This window comes from Paralichthys olivaceus, chromosome 8 (genome assembly GCF_024713975.1).
Source record: "Paralichthys olivaceus isolate ysfri-2021 chromosome 8, ASM2471397v2, whole genome shotgun sequence".
Classification (NCBI taxonomy): domain Eukaryota; kingdom Metazoa; phylum Chordata; class Actinopteri; order Pleuronectiformes; family Paralichthyidae; genus Paralichthys; species Paralichthys olivaceus.
Genome location: NC_091100.1, coordinates 7,408,379 through 7,433,391, shown reverse-complemented (window position 1 = coordinate 7,433,391; position 25,013 = coordinate 7,408,379). Strand labels below are relative to the sequence as shown.

Sequence of the window (25,013 nt, the reverse complement as noted above, 5' to 3'; positions counted from 1 at the left end):
TTGTGTATTAGACATAACACATAAGATGGAATAAATGGGAGGACTCTAAAAGAAGTTCAGGGCCTGCAGGAGAAAACACCATGGAACTGTAATGCTTCTTAATGTCAGTCTGACTAGAACACAAACAACCACAGTGAAAAACAAGCCAAGGCTGCAAATGTAGTGAATCGCTGCAATCTAGAAGTTTCCTGGCCGGTACCTCAGTGAACTGGTTATTGTGGTGTAACCGGTCTGGTCCCAACTGGCACCATCTCCTCTCTTGTATTGTTAAGACATGAAAAAAGAGCCAAAAAAGACACAAGTGTTTAGAATTAAAATATTAAACCTCAGTTGAATCAATTCCGCGTCAAAAGCTTTCGAGGTACGCATCAAGGGCCAGTCTAAGGAGGTACCGTGCAGCACGGTTAAATCTAAATACGCTGACTCTCGCAATGTTTGTTTGTTTATTGAGGCAATTCAGGGGCTGTTCGGAGCCTCAGAACTGCAGTTAAAGCTGATCTGGCTCCTTCAGACAGCGCCGCATCCGACTTCCTGTTGTCGACTCGCACTTGCCACGGAAAAATTGCTGCTGCAGCCTAAGACAACCTACAGCACTTTGTATGCCGAAAGAAAAGAGTTAATTAGAAATACAAATTCTCCCAGATTGTTATTAATGGGAACTGTAGAGTAAGCAACACATATTTTGTGCCCATAAGTAATTCTCAGGTATCTTTGATCTGTGGCCCACAGCGGATGCTGCTGCGTGCTGCTGTCTGGCTTCTGGGATTCTGCCAGCACCAGACATCTGGCTACTTTGTTATCATTGGCTGATCTGCTCCCGGGAGGCCACTCTTGTGACACCAGGCAGAGAGTGTCCTGGCAAGGAAAATTATCAGCACATTTTGAGTGGATTAGAGTTCCAAAGTGGTCTTCAAATCTCTACAGGGGTCTGGTGAGCCATGCTCTACTGGGGGTTCCTCAGGGCTCTGTTCTGACACCACTGTTCATTTGAAAGGCAGCGAGGGTTCGGCTCCCACTGCTGCATCACGGGTTTCAGGGAACATCTTGGGAAGTGGAAAAAAGGCCTCCCAATTATGATCTGTCAGATGCAGAAGGGGGGAAATGCACCAAAGACTTCCCTTGATTAGTTTGGAGATCCTGAGTAGCAGCAAGTGTTTGTGTGTCGTTAATGTTCATCGTGTCATATCAGGCAGAAATGCATCATGTCTGCAATCGTTTTTTTACAGACTAATGCAGTTTTTTTGTTCTTCGATTTCTGCTGCTATGAAAGTTTCTGTCACGTTCATGATACCTTTGCCTTGAGCTGTGTTAACTGTAAGGGAGTTCAATATGACTCCATCTCAAAGGTTGTGTCTGACAATCCATCATACAAAACACTTGTTTAGAGGTCAAAGAAAAGAATGCTGCCTAAGCACTGGCTTAGTGGAGGGGAGGAAAAAAATCCATGATGTGACAATCTGAACCTTATTCACAGGATTGATTGAGGTATCGTGTCTTCTCCCTTTTTTTCTCTTGGCGTTTCCATTTGTGAATACAAAGCTGCGGTGACCCATAAATATTACATGGTGCCGAGATGCAAAGCAGGAATTAATGACTGGGGTGTGTGTGAGAGCGTGTGTATGGCAGGTCCCTGTGGGATTCTGCTTAGACAGGCGGGCATGGTGAGGGTGTGGTCTCTCTCTGTCTCTCTCTCTCTCTCACACACACACACACACACACAGACACAATATAGACTGTGTTTTTTCTATGTTCACTGCTGGACTGCAGCAATTTTGGTCAGTGTGCTTACCTGCCTGCCAGTACCTCTGTGATTGCATTAATCTGTAGACTCACTTAACTCTTACTAGTTACTCTGCACATAAAGAGAACAACCAAACTCAAAATTGCTCTGTTTTAGAATTAGTAAGTGCTCTTAAATATGAATTACCTAAAAATGTAATGATTTTGAGACCGATTAGGTCCTTTTGGTCATTTATCGAACAGGAATATCATTACAATATCATTTACAACAAAATATCACAGTTTCAAGCCTTAAAACATGAGAATGTGTTGCTCTTCTGTTTCAAATCACCATAAATGTTATGCTTGTACAATAGCATATATTAAAAAATAATCCATAATCAAAATTTGTGACGTGAAGTATTGATTCAATTGCACAAACTTCTAATATCGAATATGTATTGAAAATTAATCTGTTAAAAAATCAACAGATTCAGGATTTATGTCCCTAATGTTTTAGTAGACTGATTTATTTTTATTTTGGAATGTTCTTTGGGACAAACCAAGCAACATCAAGACATTTCCATAAGCTTTAGATGATTCTGATGGGCCCTTTAAACTCAGGAATATAGCAGGCAGTTTAAACCACAACAAAAATATCAATTATCTGCAGCCCCTACTCTCTCTGTTCTGCACTTACACACACTGTACATTCATTTGTGCTCGATAAGCACATGATGCAACATGAGCAGAACCAAACAGTGGCCTAAGATCTGATTCATTCTAAACACTGTCATAAATAATAGCTGACGTGATGCGGAACCCTGAGGTAATGACAAAGTAGTTATATGAGGATATAAGAAAGAGACAGACAAGCAGAAAAATACAAAGAAAGATCGAGAGAGAGGGAGAGAGAAGGAGAGACCGAGATCGGCTTTTCCTCTCTGCTTAGCATGATGAATCAGTTGAGGAGGGGCCACTTGACACCTGTCACCTAACCAGCCAGGCACAATTACCTCCAGGGGGAGGACAGGGGACTTGCTAGGGAGTTGCGCAAAGCTCCCAGTGAAATAGACGAGCGTTTGAAGATCATTAGTGTTACAGCCCCTGTCTTCGTGGCCCTGTCCAACCTCCTGAATGACTCGCTTTGATCACCGTGCCGCGTTTTTGTCAATAGTATGGGTACACCGCATAAATTATAAAGTTATACACACAAAGTCAGCAGGTAAAACGCCACACTCAATTTCTGTTTCGGCCACGGATGGGGCAGCTGATTGCAAGTAATGAGTGTCATCATCACTCCGCAGCCAATAATGTGCGGTGGCCGAGCTCTCGTGTTGCTCTCTTGTTCAGGCCAATGGCTTCAAAGAATGGCACTCACATGTTTCAAGTGCAAAAAATAAAAATGCTCAGAAAAGATATGGGATAATCAGATTTCTATGAGAGCAGAAATTATGTGTGTCTGATATGTGAATATTTAATAAACTTGTTTTGGATGACTATGCTTTTACAGTTTGACACCGTGATGCAGGTAAATGTGACGAATTGTAAATAATCTGTTCAGGAACAGGTTACACTGGTGTAGTTTTTAAACCTTTAAATAAAATATAATCTAGTGTAAATTTGAATTTGTGATAAATAATAAATGTTGCTTGTTTTCCACATATGGATAGAGCTCCTCAAAATGTCTGCACACATTAAACTTGCTGGGAAATTTAACATGAACAAAGAAATGGATTCCAATCCTCAACCTAGCATGAAATAATAAAAAAGAAAATCCTAATCTATAGGTTGAAGGACAGTTCAAGATGAACTGTACAGAAGATTTCACAGATGACACACAATCAGATATGTCACACACGCACCGTGCATCTGCAGCAGCGAGGCCCCTTTAAGTATTGTGTTTGGCAGTGCAGCGCGGTGGTTCCAGTGAAGAAAAATGATCATTATAGCTGATGAGGCAAGGGCTCCGAATGATGACAGCGTGACAGCAGAGAGCTTTTTAATTTGTCGGATCAGATTGTGACATGCTCCATCACAGGACGGAGGAAATCTTTTCATTTGTGCAGAAGAAAGGGGGAAAGGAGGTCAATTAGCATCAACCATTAGACAACCCAATGACAAGCAATATATTACCATGTGGGACAGTCAAACTAATGAGAGAGACAGCGGGGATGTTCATCCAGGTTGGACAGAATCCTGCGTTCATCCCGCTACATTAATCACTTGTATAGCACATGACATACGCATCCCTTATAGTCACGCTCTGAAGCGCTGCTGCTCATATATATATACACGCCACCTTCCTCACCATTACGTTTGTTGTCATATGAGGTCAGATTTGCTCAAAGGAACTTGATGTCATGTCAAACGTTATCATGCTGAGCCACATGCATCAATGTTACATCACACGGATGCAGTCAACAGTAGCTTGTGCTTTACTAGGAGGTTAATCTTGAACTTTTGGTTGTTTTTGTCCTGTTACTCGAGGACGATTAGTCAGATCTGTTCAGAACTGTGGGACATCTTAAAGATCATAAAGGCTTCCACCAATATCTTTGCCAAAAGCAGCACGAGAGAGAAGATCTCATTTTATCAGATCTCAAAGCGAGTATTTTTTTCCCCTCTTTGCGAGACAGGCTTTATTTGACTGGCTGTCAGGTATAAAGCTCCTCTCTCGATATTGATCTGAAGTACCTAAAGGTATGTGACATCATTATGAGGCTTGACCTTATCATTTGCTGCCCTGCAGCCTATGGGCAGGACAGGGCCAGAATCTAATTCCACCCCCCCAAAGGTTGGTACCTGGTGCGTAGTAGGGAAATTGGTGGCGGTGTTATTTGTTTTCCTGACCTCATGGCAAACCTCACTCTCGAGGCCTCTAACCAGTCACGGCCTGACTGAGACTTCACTACTCGACCAGGTTAGCCAGTCTTGCTTTTGCTTTCTGTACTATAGTCAACATGAGTGATGATACTGGAAATGATGAGTTAGAGAAAAAAAGATACGTGATAATCAGAACATTGATGGGCGATTCTACAGAAATGCAGATTAAGTTTATTGGTGCTCTTCAACTTCCACCGCAAGTATTTTAAAATGGATTATTATACTTTCTGCAGATGGCAATTGCAGTATGTTTATGTTTAGAGAAGGATTGTGGTCAAATGTGCTTAATTTGTTGTGTTTACAGTTAAGATGATGCACCAGCTTCCAAAAGTGAAGCCAAACCATCTTCATCCACCCCGGTGTATAGGTCATAAATCCTGTTTCTCCATGTTAGTGGATTGGACAGGGACCCAACCGAAGAAAATCTCAATCTCAAAGATGGTCATTTTAAAAGGCTCAAATTTTTCAGTATGTTTGTTTTTAATTCGTTACTCATTAGTTATTTGAAGCTATGAAAAATTGGGTTGTACGTCTTGACTGACAACTGAAATTGACTCACGGTTGGCTGAGCAAGTGGGACCTGGATAAACACCATGATCAGTACTGTGCAGACTCTGGCTCCAAATTAGCCGTACCCAGGATATTTAAGCTTCATTTTTGTACCATGATAAGAAGTGGAGACGCATTGTCCATCTTTATACACAATCAATAGGTTAAGCCAATAAAACGCTTTTAAACCGTTCTGCCAAAGTTGAAAGCCCAAAACTTCCCTCCAGCAATGGTGATGACCAAAACAGAGCTACATGCAGAGGTAAATCTTGGACTTACTAATGTCATGTGGACATCAATATAATTTCAAATAAATGCTGTTTGCTAACACATTTGCTGTGTAAATTTAGAAGTCGTCGCTATACGTCTTCTTTCACTGCCCCCAAGTGGCCAACAAAAATATAAATCAAGCTTTAAGATTTGGTAAAGACAAATAAATTCCTCATGGTGAAGCTGGGATGTGGTCGACACAAATCCCCTATATCAACCTCTTTTCACTTCACTATGCACAACAGAACTGTACAATGTGAATGTTATCTGTGCAGAGGTTATGTATCATAGAGGCGTTCAAATTATCACTTACACTGTGTTGTTGATTATTATGTTTCCCACTGGTGAACTTGACCTCCCTCTCATACATGTCACTACAGTCGGGACGAACAGTTTGTTAAAGATTTCTGTGCTTAAAATTGTTATTTTAAAAATTGAATTACTACCACTAAGCCAAACTGGGAGTGTGTCGTCATAATTCTCCTTCACACTAGAGGTCAAAACATTTTATTAGCCCTTATTTCGCATGTGCCGCAATTCAAATGCAGTGTTTGAACCATAGACTGTATATAAAGAGGTTTGAACCCTCTTTCATTATCTCAAGTGGTGGGCCACTTGTTCCCGCTGAGAGCTACAGCAGAGCATGTGACATTTAGTAAAATCCTGAAGGCTTCCAGCTTTGGTTGGATGCATTTAAACAACACATTAAAGTCAGTGTTTTCCTCATGGAACCTGTCACATTTCCCAGGTAAAGGAGATGAATAAATAAAGCACCACCGTTAGTGGTTGAAACACTCCCCCTCCTCCTTTGTGTGATTTGCTGTTGCCTTGAGTTAGATCCAGATCTCTTTGGAGGCCCCTCTCCCAACAAGCATTGACCTTCTGCTCCGACATGTAAAGAGCTCCACGAGATCAGAAAGGGGAGGGGGAAGCTGTGAATAAAGGCATCACCAGCAGCAGCCAAGAGACTTCATCCACTTCACTCCGCACTCCGCTCCCCTCTCCCTCTCCTCAGTGTAGCTTTATCTCTGTGTTCAGTCTAGGAGCGGAGATACCTTGTTGGCGGCACAAAGGAGCGGTTCTGTAATAAAAAACAGCTGTCTCTGGTGGTCTCGGTGTAATTGGGATTGTTAACGTGAAGAGCTCCTGAGGGAGGCTGAGAAGAGTATGTCTTTGTGTAAAGCACACAGACACCTCTGCAGCACTCCTTGATTCGGATGTAAGTAAGATAGTGAGGAGGAGGAGAAGGAGGGAAAAAAAGCGAACAAGTCACCTGAGTTATATCAAGCCTCGCTGCATGTGCTCCTTTATTTTACTTTGGCGTTACTTTTATTTTTAGGCGCTACAGATTAATTTATACGTATTAGAGCTCCTTGAAGTGAGAAATATATTGCTCTTGCACAATCCCACTGAGGTGTTGTGTTTTTCAAGGCAAGGTATGTGACTGCACCTTCCAGCAGTGAGACAAGTCTTTTTATGATGGCAACATTGCCTCCAATTACTGTATGAGTGTGATGACACAAATTTAAAAGCAAAAAAATAAAAAATAAATTCTAAACAGGAAGAGCATCTGGCTGAAATTTAAAGAGGTGACACAATCAAAAATGCTCAACATCGAGGGTGTAACAATTTTTCTAATTTTGTGGCCTTTTTCAGATTTCAAATAATTCAAAAATAATTCTGAAATGAAATTACAACCCGTGCATTCTCTTTCCCCAATAAAGCCTGGCTAAGAGTCATACTTATTTATTTATTTATTTTTTACTGTTAAATTATTCAGGATGAAATTATAATGCAGCATATAAACTGTGCCATTGTTGCCAATATGTGCCTGAAAATAAATGTTGCATATATAAAACTATTACACACCGTTAAGGATTTAAATCAAATAGCTGGTATTGACACTTCATTGTCAAAAGTCATTAGGTCAAACACTTTCCTGACACTGTGTCCTCCCTCTAAAAGCTGCTGCCATAGGAAGTCAGAGTCTCAGGTACGTGGACACACTTGCTAAAGTGTTGAAAACGCACTTCAAAGTTAATAAGTTGGGTGAAGCGCTGGGCTGATTTATTTGACTTAAGATATACTTTTGTGTGTGTGTGTGTGTGTGTGTGTGTGTGTGTGTGTGTGTGTTTCATTGTGGATGAAAATTTCATACGCCGATTTAGAGGTGGTGAAATATAAATGATTTCTTTAAAGTTTCATCATAAATCAGTCTGTCGGTATATATGAGCAGACACTGATTACTCCTTGATGTCTCCTGCAGCCTGATCCCTGTCTCCCGGTGTCTGGAGGTGGCTCCAGCAGCGCCTGTTGTCCCGCTGGGGGGAGACACACACGTTGCTGCAGCTTGATGGCTCTCTTGCGATGTAAAGCAAAAAAAAAAAGAATTTTTTGTTGTTGTGTAGCCGCCGTGGGGACATAGTAAATGTCTCTGTGCATCACAACAACAAAACAGGAGCTGACATGTACGGTCCTTCACGAACAGAGCAGCGCCTCTCACGCCTGCACGCAGCTGGAACATCTGTAACCTCCGTTCAAATGCTCTCAGACCCGAACGGAGCGAGACACAAGCTGTGGCCACACACCAGGGTGAGGAGGTGTGGAGTATAATTAGGATAAGACCACACTTAATAATCACAAGAGATCCGGGGGAGAAATTAATGTAGATTTCTTAAGATGATATATTATTAACATGTTGAAAGAGACTGAGGGATAATTTCACAATCTGTCAAAGACGATGACCGTTGTTACACCTGCTACGTGTGTGTGTGTGTGTGTGTGTGTGTGAGTGTGTGTGTGTGTGGAGAAATACAGGGAGGTGTTCAGAACAATTACAGCCACACAGGAGAAGGAAAAACAAAACAAAATCCAACACGCATTGTTCTCCACGAGTCTTTAACCTCGAAGTGTTTCGTTACATCATAACAATTATCTCTTCCTATATAGACGTGACCACATTAAACAAACGAGACACCCCCTCCTTAATTACGACGTGGCTGAATGTTTTAATTACATTACCAATGATGTGGCTTAATTAGAGGAGGGGGAGATAAGATAATAGCCTGCTATGACAAGTACATAGATTTGCAATTAAATGGTGCTAATTATTTTAAAACTCCACTTTTATCGTCATCCATTAAGTAGCATTTAACTAGTGTCCTTTTTTGCGTGTAAAACCTAAGGCACGACGATTAAAAAAATAGCACAACAAAATGATGATATACTCATATGGTTTGTACATTTTTTCCAGTTTTTTGCACTGATTTATTGAGATTGAGAAAATTGTGACAGCAACAAAGGATTACAGGAGGTAACGTGAAACCTTATATTTCTATAGAAATTAAATAGAAATACTAGCAGTTAACAATTAAAATGAGTTTGTATTGTTATAATAAATATTACTTTACCTCAAGTGTCATAATAAAATCCTATATATACATCTTTACATTACAATAACAAGTTTGCTTTACTTTAGGTGACGAGGAGCTGTCCATGGTGTTCATTCACCTCCTCCTCTGCGCGCAACTGTCTCTTTGGCACAAGTTGAATTTAGTTTTTTTTGTAATATTCAAGAATATATATTCAAGAATAGAAGAAAAAAATGCAGGTGCAATAAAATGGGAAATTCAGAAAGTCTGAACTTCACAAGATGTGGTGTTGGTAACGAGGTGTTGGTGGCGAGAAGTAAAGAGTCATTTGAAATAAATGCCCTGTCGCGCACTGCCCATGCGCAAAGTCCCCAGCGGCGGCGGTGGTGGTGGTGGAGCTGCTGCTGCTGCTGAGGCTAATGAAGAATAATAAATCATGAAAAGGGTTTTTCAGGTGCAGCTGCAAAGAGAGTGTGTGTGTGTGTGTGTGTGTGTGTGAGAGAGAGAGAGGGTGGGTGGGAGAGCTGCAGAGAGAGAGAGGGTGTGTGTGAGAGAGAGAGGGGTGGAGGGAGAGAGAGAGAGAGAGAGGCGGAGAGAGACTCAGTCTGCCCTTCGCCTCAGAGCAGAGGCAGTTCGGGTCCCCGCAGCATTGAACGTAGTGGAAGAGGTAGCCTCCAATACAGAGACTGTCACCGCCATTACTTCTCACTCACGGTCATTTCGAGACGGAAACTTTTGAGCAAAAAAAGAGAAAAAGAAAAAAGCTAAACCAAACAAACAGGTCAAGGGAAGAAGCAACTGTCTGAAACTTCGAGCATCTCGGGAAATCCTAAGAGACGGAGAGAAGAGAAAAACTTTTTCACATCTTTTTTTTTGTTGCTCTTTCTTTCTTTTTTTTTTGGCGTCGTCCATGAGGAGATCTGCCAAATAATCCAAGGTAAAAAAAAAAAAAAAAAAAAAAACGAAAAGAAAAGAAAAATAGATTCATGTAATACAAGGAGAAGGAGACAGCAGCCACAAGTCCACAAAGGAAAAGGTGTCGGCTGCAGTTGCATGGCTCGTTGGCACCTGCGATTTCTCACTCGCCAAAAAAGACAAGACCTCCGCGCGTAATAATAAATAGATGTGATAACTTCAGTGTTGGACCATCGTCTTCAGCCCGCACTTTATTCGACGGCGACTCCAGATTCCTGCGAAGCAATTGGGGCTTCGACTCCCGAGCGAGGAGGCGGAGTCTTAACTTATTAAAAGGAACTTGCTGAGGCTCGGACGGCAGCAAATATGATGATGATGTCTCTGAACAGCAAGCAGGCTTTTGCCATGGCCCACAGCAGCTTGCCCGAACCCAAGTACTCGTTGCATTCCTCCTCTTCATCCACCCTGACTTCCAATGCACCTTCCTCATGCTCGTCCTCCCGACACAGCAACACCATCATCAGCAGCAGCGGCGGCAGCAGCTCGGAGGCGATGCGCCGAGCCTGTCTCCCAACCCCACCGGTACGTATTCTGCATAATCACAGCTTAAAGGCACATTTTGACAGCCCACTTTTTTTTTTGCTTGATGTTTTTTTCATGTCTGCACAGCAAATCACCCAACACCTCCATATTTTTTTTTCCTCTGCTCAACTTATGTATTCAGTCGGCTTTGCCTTTCGTATTAATTTTTATGACCTGGGATGTTGCATGCGTCTTGTTTTGTGCGCTCCTCTTTTTTTTTTTAGGATTTCTTTTTTCACATTCTGGAAATGTTTTAAACCGAGGAGTGGAGGGAGAATTCCCTGCTGACAGCTATGTGTGCATTCTATTTGCAATTGCAGAGCAATATATTCGGAGGCTTGGATGAGAGTTTGTTGGCCCGGGCTGAAGCTCTAGCGGCGGTGGATATAGTCTCGCAGACCAAGAGCCACCACCACCCTCCACATCACAGTCCCTTCAAGCCGGACGCAACCTACCACACCATGAACACGCTCCCCTGCACCTCGTCGTCCTCCTCCTCGGTGCCTATTTCTCATCCCTCCGCCTTGTCCGGCCACCACCATCACCACCACCATCACCACCACCACCAGCCCCACCAGGCACTGGAGGGGGACCTGCTGGACCACATCACCCCGGGACTGGCACTAGGAGCCATGGCTGGGCCGGATGGCTCGGTGGTTTCCACGGCTGCGCACCCTGCCCACATGGCGGGCATGAACCACATGCACCAGGCAGCCATCAACATGGCTCATGCCCACGGGCTACCACCGCACATGGGCATGAACGACGTGGACGCCGATCCCAGGGACTTGGAAGCCTTCGCAGAGAGGTTTAAGCAAAGACGGATCAAACTCGGGGTTACCCAGGCGGATGTAGGGTCAGCTTTAGCCAGCCTGAAGATTCCTGGAGTGGGCTCCCTCAGCCAAAGCACCATTTGCCGATTCGAGTCCCTCACGCTGTCTCACAACAACATGATCGCGTTGAAGCCCATCCTGCAAGCGTGGCTAGAAGAAGCCGAGAAATCACACAGGGAGAAACTTAATAAACCCGAGTTGTTCAACGGTGCGGAGAAAAAGAGGAAGCGCACGTCGATAGCGGCGCCGGAGAAGAGATCACTGGAGGCCTATTTCGCCATCCAGCCGCGTCCCTCCTCGGAGAAAATCGCAGCAATCGCGGAAAAGCTGGACCTGAAAAAGAACGTGGTGCGGGTCTGGTTTTGCAACCAGCGGCAGAAACAGAAACGAATGAAATACTCTGCATGCGTCTGAAAACCGCTTTGAAATCACCACCCACAGAAAAACAGACTTGGAACTGTTTAGAGACGATTTGTATCATATTTCCTATCTCACACCTTTTTTCAATCATCGATGACTTTGTGCTTTGAACTTCGAAAAATTCCTAAAAACTGAACAATGACTGAAAAAAAAAATGACCCCACATGCAGTCACATCTTTTACTCGCTGAGCTGTGGAGTCCAGTAAAGCCTCGTGTGACAGAGCAAGTAAGACCACTGTTTCCACTCTTCACCTTTTTAATGACTTAACAGGACTCTACATATGCTTTCCTTTTTATTTAATGATCCATTTCAGATGAGGACTGTGGTTTTCCTTAGACCCTGATGCAAACAGCATTGTTACTGGGACTATAGTTTAACTCAAAGCACTTGGTTTGGTGACTGCTATTTTTTAGGCTTATAGGATAAGCTACGTTGCCCCCCCTCCCCTCCCCTCCTCCGAGTTCATGACGATGCAGTCTGACATTTATTCAGGGTCCATGAGGGGATTGAGAGAACAACACACGACTAGGTCTTGAGAGCTAATATTAGATTACTGCCAAATAACCCCTCTGTAAATGAATAATTTACCAGTCACACACTTCATGTTGTGTCTAAATGTGTAATTAATTCCACTTATTTTGTTACCATGTGTGTGATCGAAGTCAGGGATATATTTTCGTGATACCTGGGGTTTGGATTGAGGAAGCAGGTTGTTTATTATAAGGCCTCAGTATCGGAAATAATCGAAATAGGGATTCACTTGTAAGGATTTCGTAGATTTCCCATTGAAAAAAAAACAGGATTTCTTGCCGGCTGCAATAAGTTTACAATTCAGCGTGGGCCTGTATCTTATGAACTATTTATTGAGTGAGGTCATGTTTACTTCATTATATATTTATTGGGATTCCCCCCTCCTCGTTTTGCTTGAGAAAATCAAATTCTGACAGCGAGTTAACCGTGTTGTTCTGGTTTTAAAAGGGAAACGACTGCGAAATGTGCAGTCACAAATTTTAATTTCACGATTTCTAACGTTTGAGATGGTACAATCGAGATATATATGAGATAGTATTCTCTTTTGAAATTATTTTATGTATGTTTTCCTGCTATTTATTTGTATAAATAGGCTAAATACGCGCATCATTATTATGAAGTCGTTGCTTGTTAAAATCACCTTGTTTAAGTAATGTTTTTTCTTGAAAAGAAACAGCTTCATGGAAGTATACGTGTACAATGTAAATATTTCATTGGAATCAGTCGATGCACATAAATATATCCGTACAGGTTTTTGCTGTATTGCTGTTTTAGCTGAGGTAACTTATTTCTGTAATGTATGTTGCTTTAGGTTCCTGGTTAAATAATTCTATTAATTTATTACATCCATGTAATTTTAATTTATTTAATTATTGAACTGCAATATGTGTTTCATTAAAGAACAAACTTTAACATTTAATCGGACGTTTTGCATGAATACACTTGTGTAACGTGGCTCATCCAGACTAATATTCTTTTTATTTATTCATCTGTTTATTTATTGATGATGAGGAGGGAAACGGTTTAAGCTGTGGGCTGCAGAGCTTGTAAAATACATTTTATGGATTCTTTAAGGTTATTTTGACAAAAAAAATACTGCAATTAAAAAAAAGAAGGTAACGTGACTTTGCAGATACTAAAAGGTTTCAGGTTTGATCTTAAAAGCAGCCGTGAGCCCTGTCAGAGTGCTCATGAGCAAGACACCACCATGCAACCCCCTCCCCCAACCAATCTGCTCTGCCACTGTCTGGCCAAGAGATGAAGAACTAAGAGGAAAATGTGAAGTGTAACTATAGGCAGCTTTATGTTTGTGCCTTTAACGTGTGACTGCACCAGGCTCCTCCAGGCCTCGCCATATAACGCAGGCCTTGCAAGAGCCCCCTTCTCTCGGTCCCATCAATGTTAAAGACACGTGGCTTCCTCACCGACTTGCTGCCAGCTTATGCAGCTCACTGTTGCCTTACCTGAGAGCAAATGCTAATATTCTATTAGAGTCTAATCAGGGGGTCTGTGGAGAGCTGGATGGGTCCCTGGAGCGCAGCCTTGCCAGATGTCAGCCCGCCAGAAAAACAGCTCGCCTGCCAACGTGCCCGTCTCTATTTAAATACACACTCAAACATGCTCCGTGCATAGACTTGCATGCACGCGGGCTTTGAAGCAAAAAGCTGTGGTTCTAAGTTGCTCACAGGGAGCGAGAGGGTGAAAACAAAGAGGGAGGGAGGCTTTTTCAATGGCCGGGGCAGAGTTGTTAGTTCGGGGGCTTCAGGGGCAGGTGGGGAGCTGAGCAAGCGTTTCAGCACCATGGACAGATACCTGAGCACCAGCCAAACACGAGCATCCCTGAAACCTGAATATTTACAGCTCCTGCAATCCACGTGCTGGGGCTGGTTTTCTAGTTTAGTGTGTGTGAGGGATCATTTAGAATCGATTATAACAGTGCATTTTACCCCAGGTGAATTTGTTATCCGTGCAATACAAAAAAAAACAACATTGAAATACTTAATAATTAGCCATTTAGAGTTTTGACCTTCAACAATTCTGCATGAGTTGATTTAAATTTTTGTCACCCATTCAATTATTATCATGCATTTACAGGCTTTTAAAAAAAGTGTCACATGACCAAAGGGTTGGTTTGATTTCTCCCCAAATACATATGAATGTTTTATTTTTATTCAGTTACTCAATATTCACACACACACACAACCACATGACAAAATTATAAAATTGAGTGCCAACTGTAAAACAACGACTCGATTTCATCAACCCTCAAACCAAACATCTCCCACCGCCATCTTCGTGACAAATTAAGAGAATCAAAACGACCCTTATTAATGGGACAGCCATGATGTTTCATCAATTAAAAGATGCTCCTGGTGAGTGCTTCTAATTTCCCCTAAATGAGCCATTCACTTAATGCGTTAATAAGAGCGAATTATTAAATTACACATCGAATTATGAAAAGCAGATAATTATGAGGAGCGAGTTAAGGAGTCATTAGCCATCCCTGTTAATTACTGCTGGTCAGGGAGGGCTGCCGAGTGAGGGTCTCATCGGGAATTGAAATTAACTTTATGCAGTGGAGCCTCGCTGCTGCTTGACAAGCACAGACAGACAGACAGACAGGGAGCAGACAGACAGTTTAGACTGGTGCTGCTGCTGCCTTCACGTGAACATATTGGAAAAAATCAATCTAGATTCTTTGATAGCGAATCAATGTTGCACCAGCACCAAAAATAAAAAAAAATCCCACATAGAAAAAAAACAAGGCCTGAGCACAAAGAGGAAAATCGAAGGTCTATTTTCTAATATATAATAAATATGTGAAGTTTACCTTAGAGCCACATGTGCAGCCACCATGCTGCACGGGCCCCATACACTGAAACAGAGAAAACACGGTGGGAGCTGTGTACAAAACGAAAAAGGGCAGCGCTGTTTCCTTTTGTTATAATTACGCCCTCTCTTGTTTTATTTTTCTCTCTTTCTCCCCTGAACATTTCCCCCCTTTCACAGGGATACTGATGAAATTTTAATGAAGCCAGGGACCGTCGGAGCTGCGCCTGGGGACGCGGGAGTAGAATATTTTAACTGTACATTTACGCCAAGTGTCTGAATTCAAAGACGCGACTGCTCGAGAATTAGACGAAGTGCACGAGCCATAAATCGAGCAACGCTCCGCCGCCATACATCAGCGCTTTATTTATCATGTGCTGGCTGCAGAGGATGTTGGGCTGCAGCCGTCAGATGCTGCTGCTGCTGTGTGGTGCGGAGCGGCCATCGCCATTTGATACTGTCGCCAATCAGTTGTTGTTGATGCAATATTAATCAGCCATCAATAGTCATTAGTTTGTTAAGTGTTTTCCAGAAACTAATCGATGGGGCAGCGTTGGATGGAGGCGGAGGTTGGTGGTGGGATACTTTATTTGGATCTAGGACCGCGCACACTGCAGCCTCTCCGCCAATGAAACTGCTCCATCCATCTCCCTCTCTCTCTCTCTTTGCTCGCACTCCGGGTGATCATACGCGCGCGCACACGTGTAAGCCACGCGGACACACATCTTCATAAACAGCAGAGTTGATATCAGTTGGACACACGTGCTCATATTATTTTGTCCAAATGCTGGATCTTCGTTTTGATCCATTAAAAACATTTTTTAAATCCGCAAATTTAATTCTGACTAAATTGTTCTTCATCACATTGGAGGACAAATTCAGGAAAAATGAAAGTTGGGAAATGTTCTGTTCCTGATCCAAGTCATGAAACACTATTTTTTATATATATGAATCTGAGGTTGAGGTTGCATCACATAAGATATTTTCTGCAATGTGTTGTTTAAAAAAAAATCAAATGCACTGTGGCCCAGAAACAAGTGAGTTATGAATTTAAGTGAGAAATAGAGAATGATTGTGAGGAAGGCCTGTGCTGTGTTACCTTTATTTTGAAATCTGAGAGCAGAGCTGTGGATGTGTTACACATGCTAGAAGCTGTCTAGACATGCGTAGAGCTCTTGATTAAAAATTCATCAGGACGATGTGTTTAAACACATCACCTTTACTTTAAGTCAATTCATATATTTTTTTATATATCAGAGAAAATAAAGGCAAGGTTTTCTTTTATGTCTAATCTCTGCACTCAATGACATTACATTCAAATACATAAACATAAAAATAAATTAATTAAATAAGCTATATAAAAATGTGAATTAATAATATTCTCAATTTAAGAAAAAAGAAAAACTACAATCTGAAAAAAGTGTCTGTTAAATTTATGCCACTGGAAACGTTCACAGCCTTCATAAGTAAAATAGCTCAGGGGCGTGATTAGAGGGTGGCTGCTGGGAGGCCACAGTCACCCCTTGACATGTGGCTGCCCCCAAAATAATGATTTGGATGCAAAACGATGTTTCGCCTTTTCCTCGGAGCGTTTTCATCTCTTTCATATGTTTGTTCCTAATAGAAACACTAGGCATATGTTTAATTTCTTTAAGATCCTGTATTATAATTCTTGGTTTTGTAGATTGGTGTTAACTGGCCATATACAGTTGATGACAGTTTTGAGAATTCGTGCATTTTATTTTCTAACATGACACTGAATTAATATTGAAATGCTTGTGCTTCAGGGGAATACTGTCTGTACCCAGCCTAATCTGAAGCAATACAATGATCTCCAACATGGAGTTCATGTCGAGATTTAAGAATTAATCTGACTGTGTTCAGTAAATCCAGCCATCTGGAAGCCAGTGGAATTTATCAGTACAGATATTGATAACTAATTAAATCCGCACAGAGAAGACATAACATGTATTTAATTATGATTATTTCTGAACATTGTGAAGTGACCTCTCTACCCCTTCCTAATATGCCATTGTTATTAACTTTCTGCAATACGTCTTCTTACAGCTAGGGGGATTGTGAGGCACATAAGAAAAAGAAAAAGAAGAGGAAAACTTCATTGTTATAGTGAACATGAAGGAAGTATTTTGGTGACATAACTTTATATGTATCGTGAATTTACCCACACGTTTCCAACGAGACAGATGACATGACTCACCTGAAAACAAGGAATTGAGTCAGGTAGCATCTCCAGACTTTTACCACGAATGAAGAAGATGCTGCCCGAGTTCGTAAATACGATCAACACCGCCGAATAATTCATTTTTCACTCTTATCTTAAACTTTTGTTCTTTCTTTGCAAATCCGGTTATATGCAGAGATAATAAAAAAAAAACCTAACAAAATGTAAAAATCAAATGTTCAAAAAAACCTAACCTAGGTGATAGAATCATGTGATTCCATTTACCATAAACATAGATGTAATGAAGCTTTTAAAACCTTGTACTGATAAATAAACAATGGATCACAGCTCAATCAAATATCCCTTCACTCATTCTGTTTCTAACAGTACATGCACATGGGCACACCCCAGCAACTTTGACAACAGAAGCAGATCTTAAGTTGTTAGGTCTTTACAATGTGTTTTAATACGTAAGCTATTAACTAAATGTGTTCATCATTTAATTCCGCCTCACTCGGTAATGTATTATGACCTAATGTGTAAATTGATGGCATCAGAGTGCCTTCAGCTATCAAATATTTAACACCATCTGAAAAATATACACCTTTATAAACAGCCTAGTCTCTTCCTCTCATTTTATTTTCACCTGATCTTCTTTTTGCAGCCATGGAGAGTCAGACATGTTCTCACAGGCTGGTTTGGTGTTCCGAATGAGTAAGTTGTAGACCTTGTAGAGATTGGACCTTAATGAGAAGGTGGTAGAGCTGTCTAGTGGATGTGTGTTCATTGGGCTTTGACAGCCGTGCTCTGTTGCAGATCTATTAATCATACCCACAAGGAGTGCAAGTCTCTCTCTCTCTCCCTCTCCCTCTCCCTCACTCACTCACTCCCTCAGTTTTCAGTTTATACAGAACAGAATCATTTACATAAAGTCCTTAAGGCAAATAACTGTTGGGGGCTCTAATTTATATCTGATCGAAAATTAGCCGTCATTATGCGCACCATTAGCTGCGTCTTTAATGTGCTTCTAAGCACCATTTGTCAAGCAGCTTGTTAATATCCTTCAAGTCTTTAAAGTTGAGAGCTCATTAAAGACTGCTGTGCCTGCTCTTGATGCTATTTCATAAAATTCTGTGGGAAGGGACAGACCATTTAAAAGTTTTTCTTTTTCTTCCAATGACATTGTCCAAAAACAGAAATGACAATACAGAGCATGTGCATCCTGCTATGATTTCGAGATTCACAGTTTTATCTTTGGAAAATGTGTAAAATTTTAAACTCTTAATACATTTAGGCAAAATTATCAATTGACCAGAGTCTAATGAAATGTTTGCTCACAATATGATTTTACCTACTGAAATATCAACTGCTTATCATCAGGAAGGCCAATTGTCTAATGCCACTTAAAAGTGAGAACAATTTGTTTTTAATGTACACATCAGAAAAATCAAACGGACCTCTGCATATAAACTCAGTCGTCTCTCCATAGTTGTCTTGCCCACAGCCCATAACAGGAGACCCTCACAGGCCCAATCTTTGCCTATGGGTAATGGGAGTTATGCTGCTTTATTATTGGTTAAAACTCCAGTGTCCTTAGTCTCTCTTTTTTCTCTCCAGTATAACAGATTCCTCCAGGCTAAAGCAATAAAGAGAGTAATTAGAATGCTAAAGACAGATGTAAATAAAGGGAATGAGACAGTGGTGAGGGATGAGGCGTCTAGGTCACACACTCTCATCAAAAACCCAGTTGGTAGCAAATGACACAACGTTCAGTGCCAGAGGCCTGGGGCTACTACTGCAAACCAGAGGACATAATGGACTAAATTATGGCCTCAACGGCTATGCATCTCAAAGCACCAATAAGGACACACACACTCACTCACACACACACACGCACACACACACGCACACACACACGCACATGTCTGTATGTTCGGACTATATCTATAGCATTACATAATGTATTCAACATTATACAGCATATAATCTAAAAGCATTATTATTATTGTTGTTGTTATTATGATTAAGCAATATGATCAGTAGACAACCTGCATAGAAACAGTGTCCATTGAGTCCTTTTTCTCACCAGCAACATGGGAATACGTTTTGCAAAATCAATACCTGATTTCATTCAAGGTATAGACTGAGGCTTTCACTTGTGCTTCATTCATTTATTTAGAGGAATAAAACCTGGGAAAATAAGATGAATCTTATATCGGATGAATAAGAGGAGTAGCGTCAGAGCGAGCGCAGCAAACATCAACACTAAACACTATACACATGAGATTACATGCACGGCAAGGGGGTTGGGCTAATTAAAATATTTGCATTATTAAAAATACATTAACTACTAGAATGCCATCATATTTAACAACATGAGACATTAATAAATTAGCCAACTTTTGGTGATGAAATGAATCCATCCTTTTATTGGGCTTCAAGGGGAATTTCAGTTCATTTTTCTAGTGTATCAGTGTTATTACTCATCCACTTTAATTCTCTACTCTGGTGTGTCATGTTGACGAGTTGGAAAACAGCATTTTGTATCATGTGATAACGGTCGCGTCTTAGAGGTGGTGATTTCAGGAAGAAAACCACGGGTTCTACGTTTTACAAGGCGACCATGACTCATCACGATATCACACAATGAAACCAGACATCTTGAAACAAGTGTAGTACAGGTAGTTTTTTGAGGTGTCTCACAAGTTTTGTACATTTCCTGCAAATTCAATTAGAATACTTTTAATGGATAGAAATAACCATAGTCAATTTACTTCAATCCCTGGGTTTGCAACTGTGAGAAAAAGTGACATCAGTGTTTTTTCAAACAACTGTTTTCATTCAGGAGGAAATTCACGTCACGTCACAGGCATACCAGCTCTTTACCCACATACTTGCAGAAAATGTCCAGTTTTTGTCCAGTCTCACATTTATGACATGGTTTTTTTGTTTCATTTAAAATTGTAATTCCAGTATTCTGGACAACACTTGAATACAGCCTTTACTAGCCTCATCCTCGGTTCAGATTGTTAACTGCCAATCATGCTGGGAATGAGCCATCGGAAGAATTTCAGCCAGACATTCCCATCGAAGGACTGCTACCCAAAAAATATGGACTTCATGCAAATGTGCAGTGAGTATGGATAGGATTTACTGTACTGAAATTATTTCAAAGTACATATTGTGTAAAAAAAAACAAATGCTGGACCACCAAGAGGACATTTCAGGTCAGTATGCCATTTACTGTAATGAAATGAGAGGTATATCACATTTTAATTGCCAGTCACAAAAGTTACATGATCTTGTCACGCAAATATTCAGTTGGAAGTAATGTCTCAGCAAAGCAGGTTGATGCGAGCCACTATATCAGGTTACACTGTGCTGTTGAAATGCGTGTTTCTGAGGTGCCTTTGTAAAAGGTTGATTACCATGGATATATTTCTTCTACCGCTCTGGGCTATTATTGCTTGAGATACAGGCTACAGTCAAAACCCTGATGGAGCGATCCTGAATGGGAAACGTCGCTGGTAAAACCATATAAAGTGATTCAATGCGAACATAAAGAAATGTTAATGATCATCAAAGACCTTTGTGTTGAATGGCTTTGCTTCCAGTTCCTCTCTCTTTCCTCACTCTCTGCTGTTCTATTTGATTTCCATGAGCACAGACGGTGCCAGTGTGCAGGTTTTTTTACCCCATGGGAGTATTTTGAAGAAAATAATTACCCCGATATCAACTAGACGAATAAGACACATCCCCAAGAAACAACCCCGTTGTGAAAAAGACCCAAAAATGCAGCCCATTAACATGTTTCTTTAAAATTGCTAATATTGACAGTGAGCTTTGCCGGGGAGATCTCAGTGGCGGTGCTGTGAAATGTGGCAGGCAGACATAGTTTCTGACCTCTATATAGCAGCATGGAAGGACCTCAACAGCTGTAAACAACACTGCAATCAGTGTCCCATCTGCTCCCATGTCCCACTTGTGTGGATGCCTTTTTGCCATTTCTTTCACCCTCTGCCAAGTGGATGCCTCAGGACATCTAACCCACAGAAAAGAGCTCATTTACCCAAGGAGGAAAGAAGCAAACTAGATTTCTGAGTGTGTGTCTGCTGACAGGGAAACTTGGTCGTGGCAGCCATCAACCGCGATAGACAGGTTACAACATGAAATATGTAAAAATCAACAACGGTCCATTAAACCCAGTAAAAAAACAGTGATCGACAATGATCTTGTGAATAACCAGCTATCCAGGCAGCTATTACATGTTGATTTAACCTCTATTAACCCCTATTCAGGCTAATGATGCTTCACAGGGATTATATGAAGAGGGTAGCTAAGCTGCATACACTCCAAAGGTAAGTGATGTGACTGCTGCTCAAGTGGCGCACGTGTCCCCAAGAGAGTCCCTGTTTTATTTGTGTTGTGCATGACTACAAGGACACACACTCCTTCATGCTTTTCAACAAATCGACAGTTGATGGGGGTAACATGCAAAAAGAACCAAAGAGGTGAATCAGTGAAGGCAGCTAAAAAAAAAACAAGCTGATGTAGATTCATCCAATACAGGTTTATTTTTACATTTGTTCAGAATTTTCTTTACCAGAAAATATCACAGGTTCTTTTGTTTGATTTTCTTAAATGACAAATGTAAAATGTTGGTATCATTAAAGAAATTTATATTAAACTAACTACAATAAATAGTTCCTGTCTTATTTTTATTCACCTTTATCTTAAGTCTTAATTGTATTTGCAGTTTTGCTTAAATCCACGTATATAATGCGTGTTTATAAACTGTAAATGTGTAAAACATATCTTTATCTACTTTATTGTGCTCGTAACGTCAAGCTTGTTGACAGATTATGCTAATGACCATGTTGCATGCTGGATGTTTAAAGAGCGAGAGCACATTAATTAACCATTTCCATATATTTGGGTCCTAAAAGAGGTTTCTTTTAAATATGTATGATGATGAAGATGATAACACGCTGCCCTTGCCACCTCGATACAAGGAGGTCATCACGCCTCAATCAATCCACGCTCCTCCGCTCGCCATATAATTGCCTTATGTTTCTATAATCAAAGTATAACATCTTTACAAGCTCTTCGTTCAGGCATGGGTCGAGGCAACCTTTGTATTCTGAATGCATAATCCTGTGTATAAATATGCCTCACACTGGAGCCCTGTGTGTTATGTGATGTGAGTGGGGGTCAGAGCCACCTGTATTCCTGTGGGTGGGATCGTGGAATTGCAGGAGATTTGATTGGAGCATTATCCCTACACGAGGGCCCTCCAGAACTGCTATCTGTTGTTCCCCCTGCTCATTTACTTTATCAGTGCACTCCTGTAATATACATAATTCAGACAACTGGGGAATGTCTTTGGGCTCTGAACCACCTGCTGGCTTTTATTAGCTAATTAATGGTGATTTATCAGAGCTGCTAATTTGAGTGGGGCCGCTTGCCTCCAGGAGTCTCAGAACACCGTATGAATTCTGATGGTGATTATGCTTATTTGATGGGCAGTTTGCTAAAACAAAAAGTTCTGTCTTTTCCACCCCACAGGGATGGAATTTCTGTTCTTACTGACGACGACCTTGTGTGATTTTTTTCCCCTCTTTCTCATTAAGGTCTCAAACACATTTCATGTTCATACTTAAATTCAAAACATTTTTTAAAAATCTTTTTACCTGTAGATGCGTGTCCTTGGAAAGGTCTTTTTTGATGCCCTTGTGTTTCAAGTATTTTTACTGTTCAAGGACCACAACTTCACCCTAGGTTGGAAACTGGTTGTGGGGCAGCCTACAAGGAGAATTCCAAAATAAGAAAACCCAATTTACCAATACCGTGTGTTTATATATGTATTTATATGCATATTTTAACATCTACTCACTTTTGCTTGTTCAGACAAACTTGACCATGTTAAAGATTTAATTATTGAAACTGGTGATGGAATGTTTATTTCCTTAAACACAGACTTCTAATTCTCCCTGTAGGTGACAAACAAAAGTGCCACAGTATGTGTTAGTGGACTATCAAGCAGGTAATTGTCACGTTTATTGCTCATGTCAAGAAAAAATAAATGGCAAAACTCTGGTTAACAGTGATGTCTTCTGGAAGATAATATTCTACCTTTTTATCAAAGATTTAGAATATCACCTTTTAACTCACCTCAGACTGAACCCAGTCTCCCAGAAATTATGTTCGTACACAACTAAACTGCTTCCCCAATTACATTGTGGCGGCAACGTAATCACTGACTGGATCACGTTGAGAGGAAATGTTTTCTTTAATGAATGAAGCACTACGTCTACTAACAGCAGAGGGGTCATCAGGAGGTGGTTGGGGTAGACAGCAGGCGCACAAAGCACGAGACAAAGTGTGTCACACCAGAGATGCATCCACAGATCCCTCTGTGGTTACACTGAGGCAAAAAATATTCTCATTAAAGCTGGGGGATACATTGTCTATTTCCCTTACCCCAACCAAGAGGTATGAGGCCCCAAGCAAAACCGAAAGTCTATATGGTGTTGAAGAATCCGATATTTTGGTGAAACAACGATCTCTACCTATAGGTCAACTCCCAAAAACAACATGATTCAGTTTTAAGTGATACGAGCAGGATGAAATATTTGTAAAGGTTCTAGTGTGATAATGTTTCTAAAGCATCCTATCATCGAAACATGTTCAAGGATTAAACAAGGTTGAGATCACCAGTTTGGAGCTTCTCTAATGATACAGACAAAACATTTAATGATGATTATTCTGAATTTAAATTATTATTAACTGACAAAAAGGAATCAATCCTTTTCTTCATAAATGCATCTTTTTGATGTCATGATATTTGATCCTAACCGAACTATTCTATTCTAGAGAATGCTTCATGTCATTTAATTCACCTCCGATTCTAAACATTTGACAGGAGCTTGTCATATCAACAAAGATCCAATGTGTAAGGCATCAGCTGGCTTATTGATGTTTTCTGCCCTCTGCATGCATATCCTTGGGGAAATACCGTCGAATCTCACCCTTTCTTCGAAAGCTGTTTAACTCCCAGAAGGCAGCCAGAAGTATAAAACATTATGTCAAGTCTTTTTGTATGTCTGAAATTAGAAGGTGGATGTAGAAAAAAACTGGGGTTAAGATATGTCTGCCAGTGCCTGCTGAATCTTTTCCTGATCTTTTCATCCCAATTCAAATAAAATTCAAAACAGCAGGTAAATGCTAATATCACACAAGCAAGCAACTGTGCCTCCAGCTACACGCTCTATTAAAAGAGTTTGCCGCGGAAGGTGCTGCAGCTCTGTGCACAAACTGAAGTGTTTGCTCAGTGGGATTTGAACAGGAATTCTGAAAAGGCACTTTAATGTTGAAAGTCTCACAACACCCTCTCCATGTACAATACAAAGGTAAAAATAATCATATTATGTGTCTGTCATGGTGTTGCAGATATCAGATGTACATACATGTGTTGTATCACATCATCAAAGCACAATTACACAGACAGCAAAAGCTCAATTTGTAACCAGAGGTGGATTTTTAGAGTAAAGACCAAATAAGTCCTGTTGATCGCATTCATGTGACACAGCTCGGAGAGTCAATCATCATGGCGGTCAAGATCTCCACATGAAAAGATGGGATATGTCTATGTAATTCCAGCGATGACCCAGAGAGGTCACAGTGTGGGTGTTTGTGTGTCTGTTTCTGTTGGTGTGTACACACAATAGACCTCTAGTAGAGACAGGCCACCTCAGCCCCTCTTGGGAGAGAACCTTCAGTATAAAAGCATGCTATTCACAGGGACCTCAGCAATTGTACAAGGAGAAAGGGACCAATCCTTCCCCCTTAACCACAACACACACACACACACACACACACACACACACTGAAAACCAACTTGGTTTGATGGGGGGAATGGAAATAA

General features: G+C 41.0%; 1 protein-coding gene and 1 long non-coding RNA gene across 3 annotated transcripts in view; one reads left to right on the top strand and one right to left on the bottom strand.

Moving 5' to 3' along the window:
* The window catches only part of LOC109638256 (uncharacterized), a 178,336-nt gene that overhangs the window by 112,282 nt on the left and 41,041 nt on the right, over nt 1-25,013 (bottom strand). The window lies entirely within an intron of this gene.
* Nucleotides 8,793-12,997, top strand: pou4f2 (POU class 4 homeobox 2). The gene is made up of 2 exons (XM_020101156.2): nt 8,793-10,292; nt 10,613-12,997. The coding sequence occupies exons 1-2, from the start codon at nt 10,077-10,079 to the stop codon at nt 11,537-11,539; spliced, it is 1,143 nt and encodes a 380-aa protein (XP_019956715.1). The 5' UTR covers nt 8,793-10,076; the 3' UTR covers nt 11,540-12,997.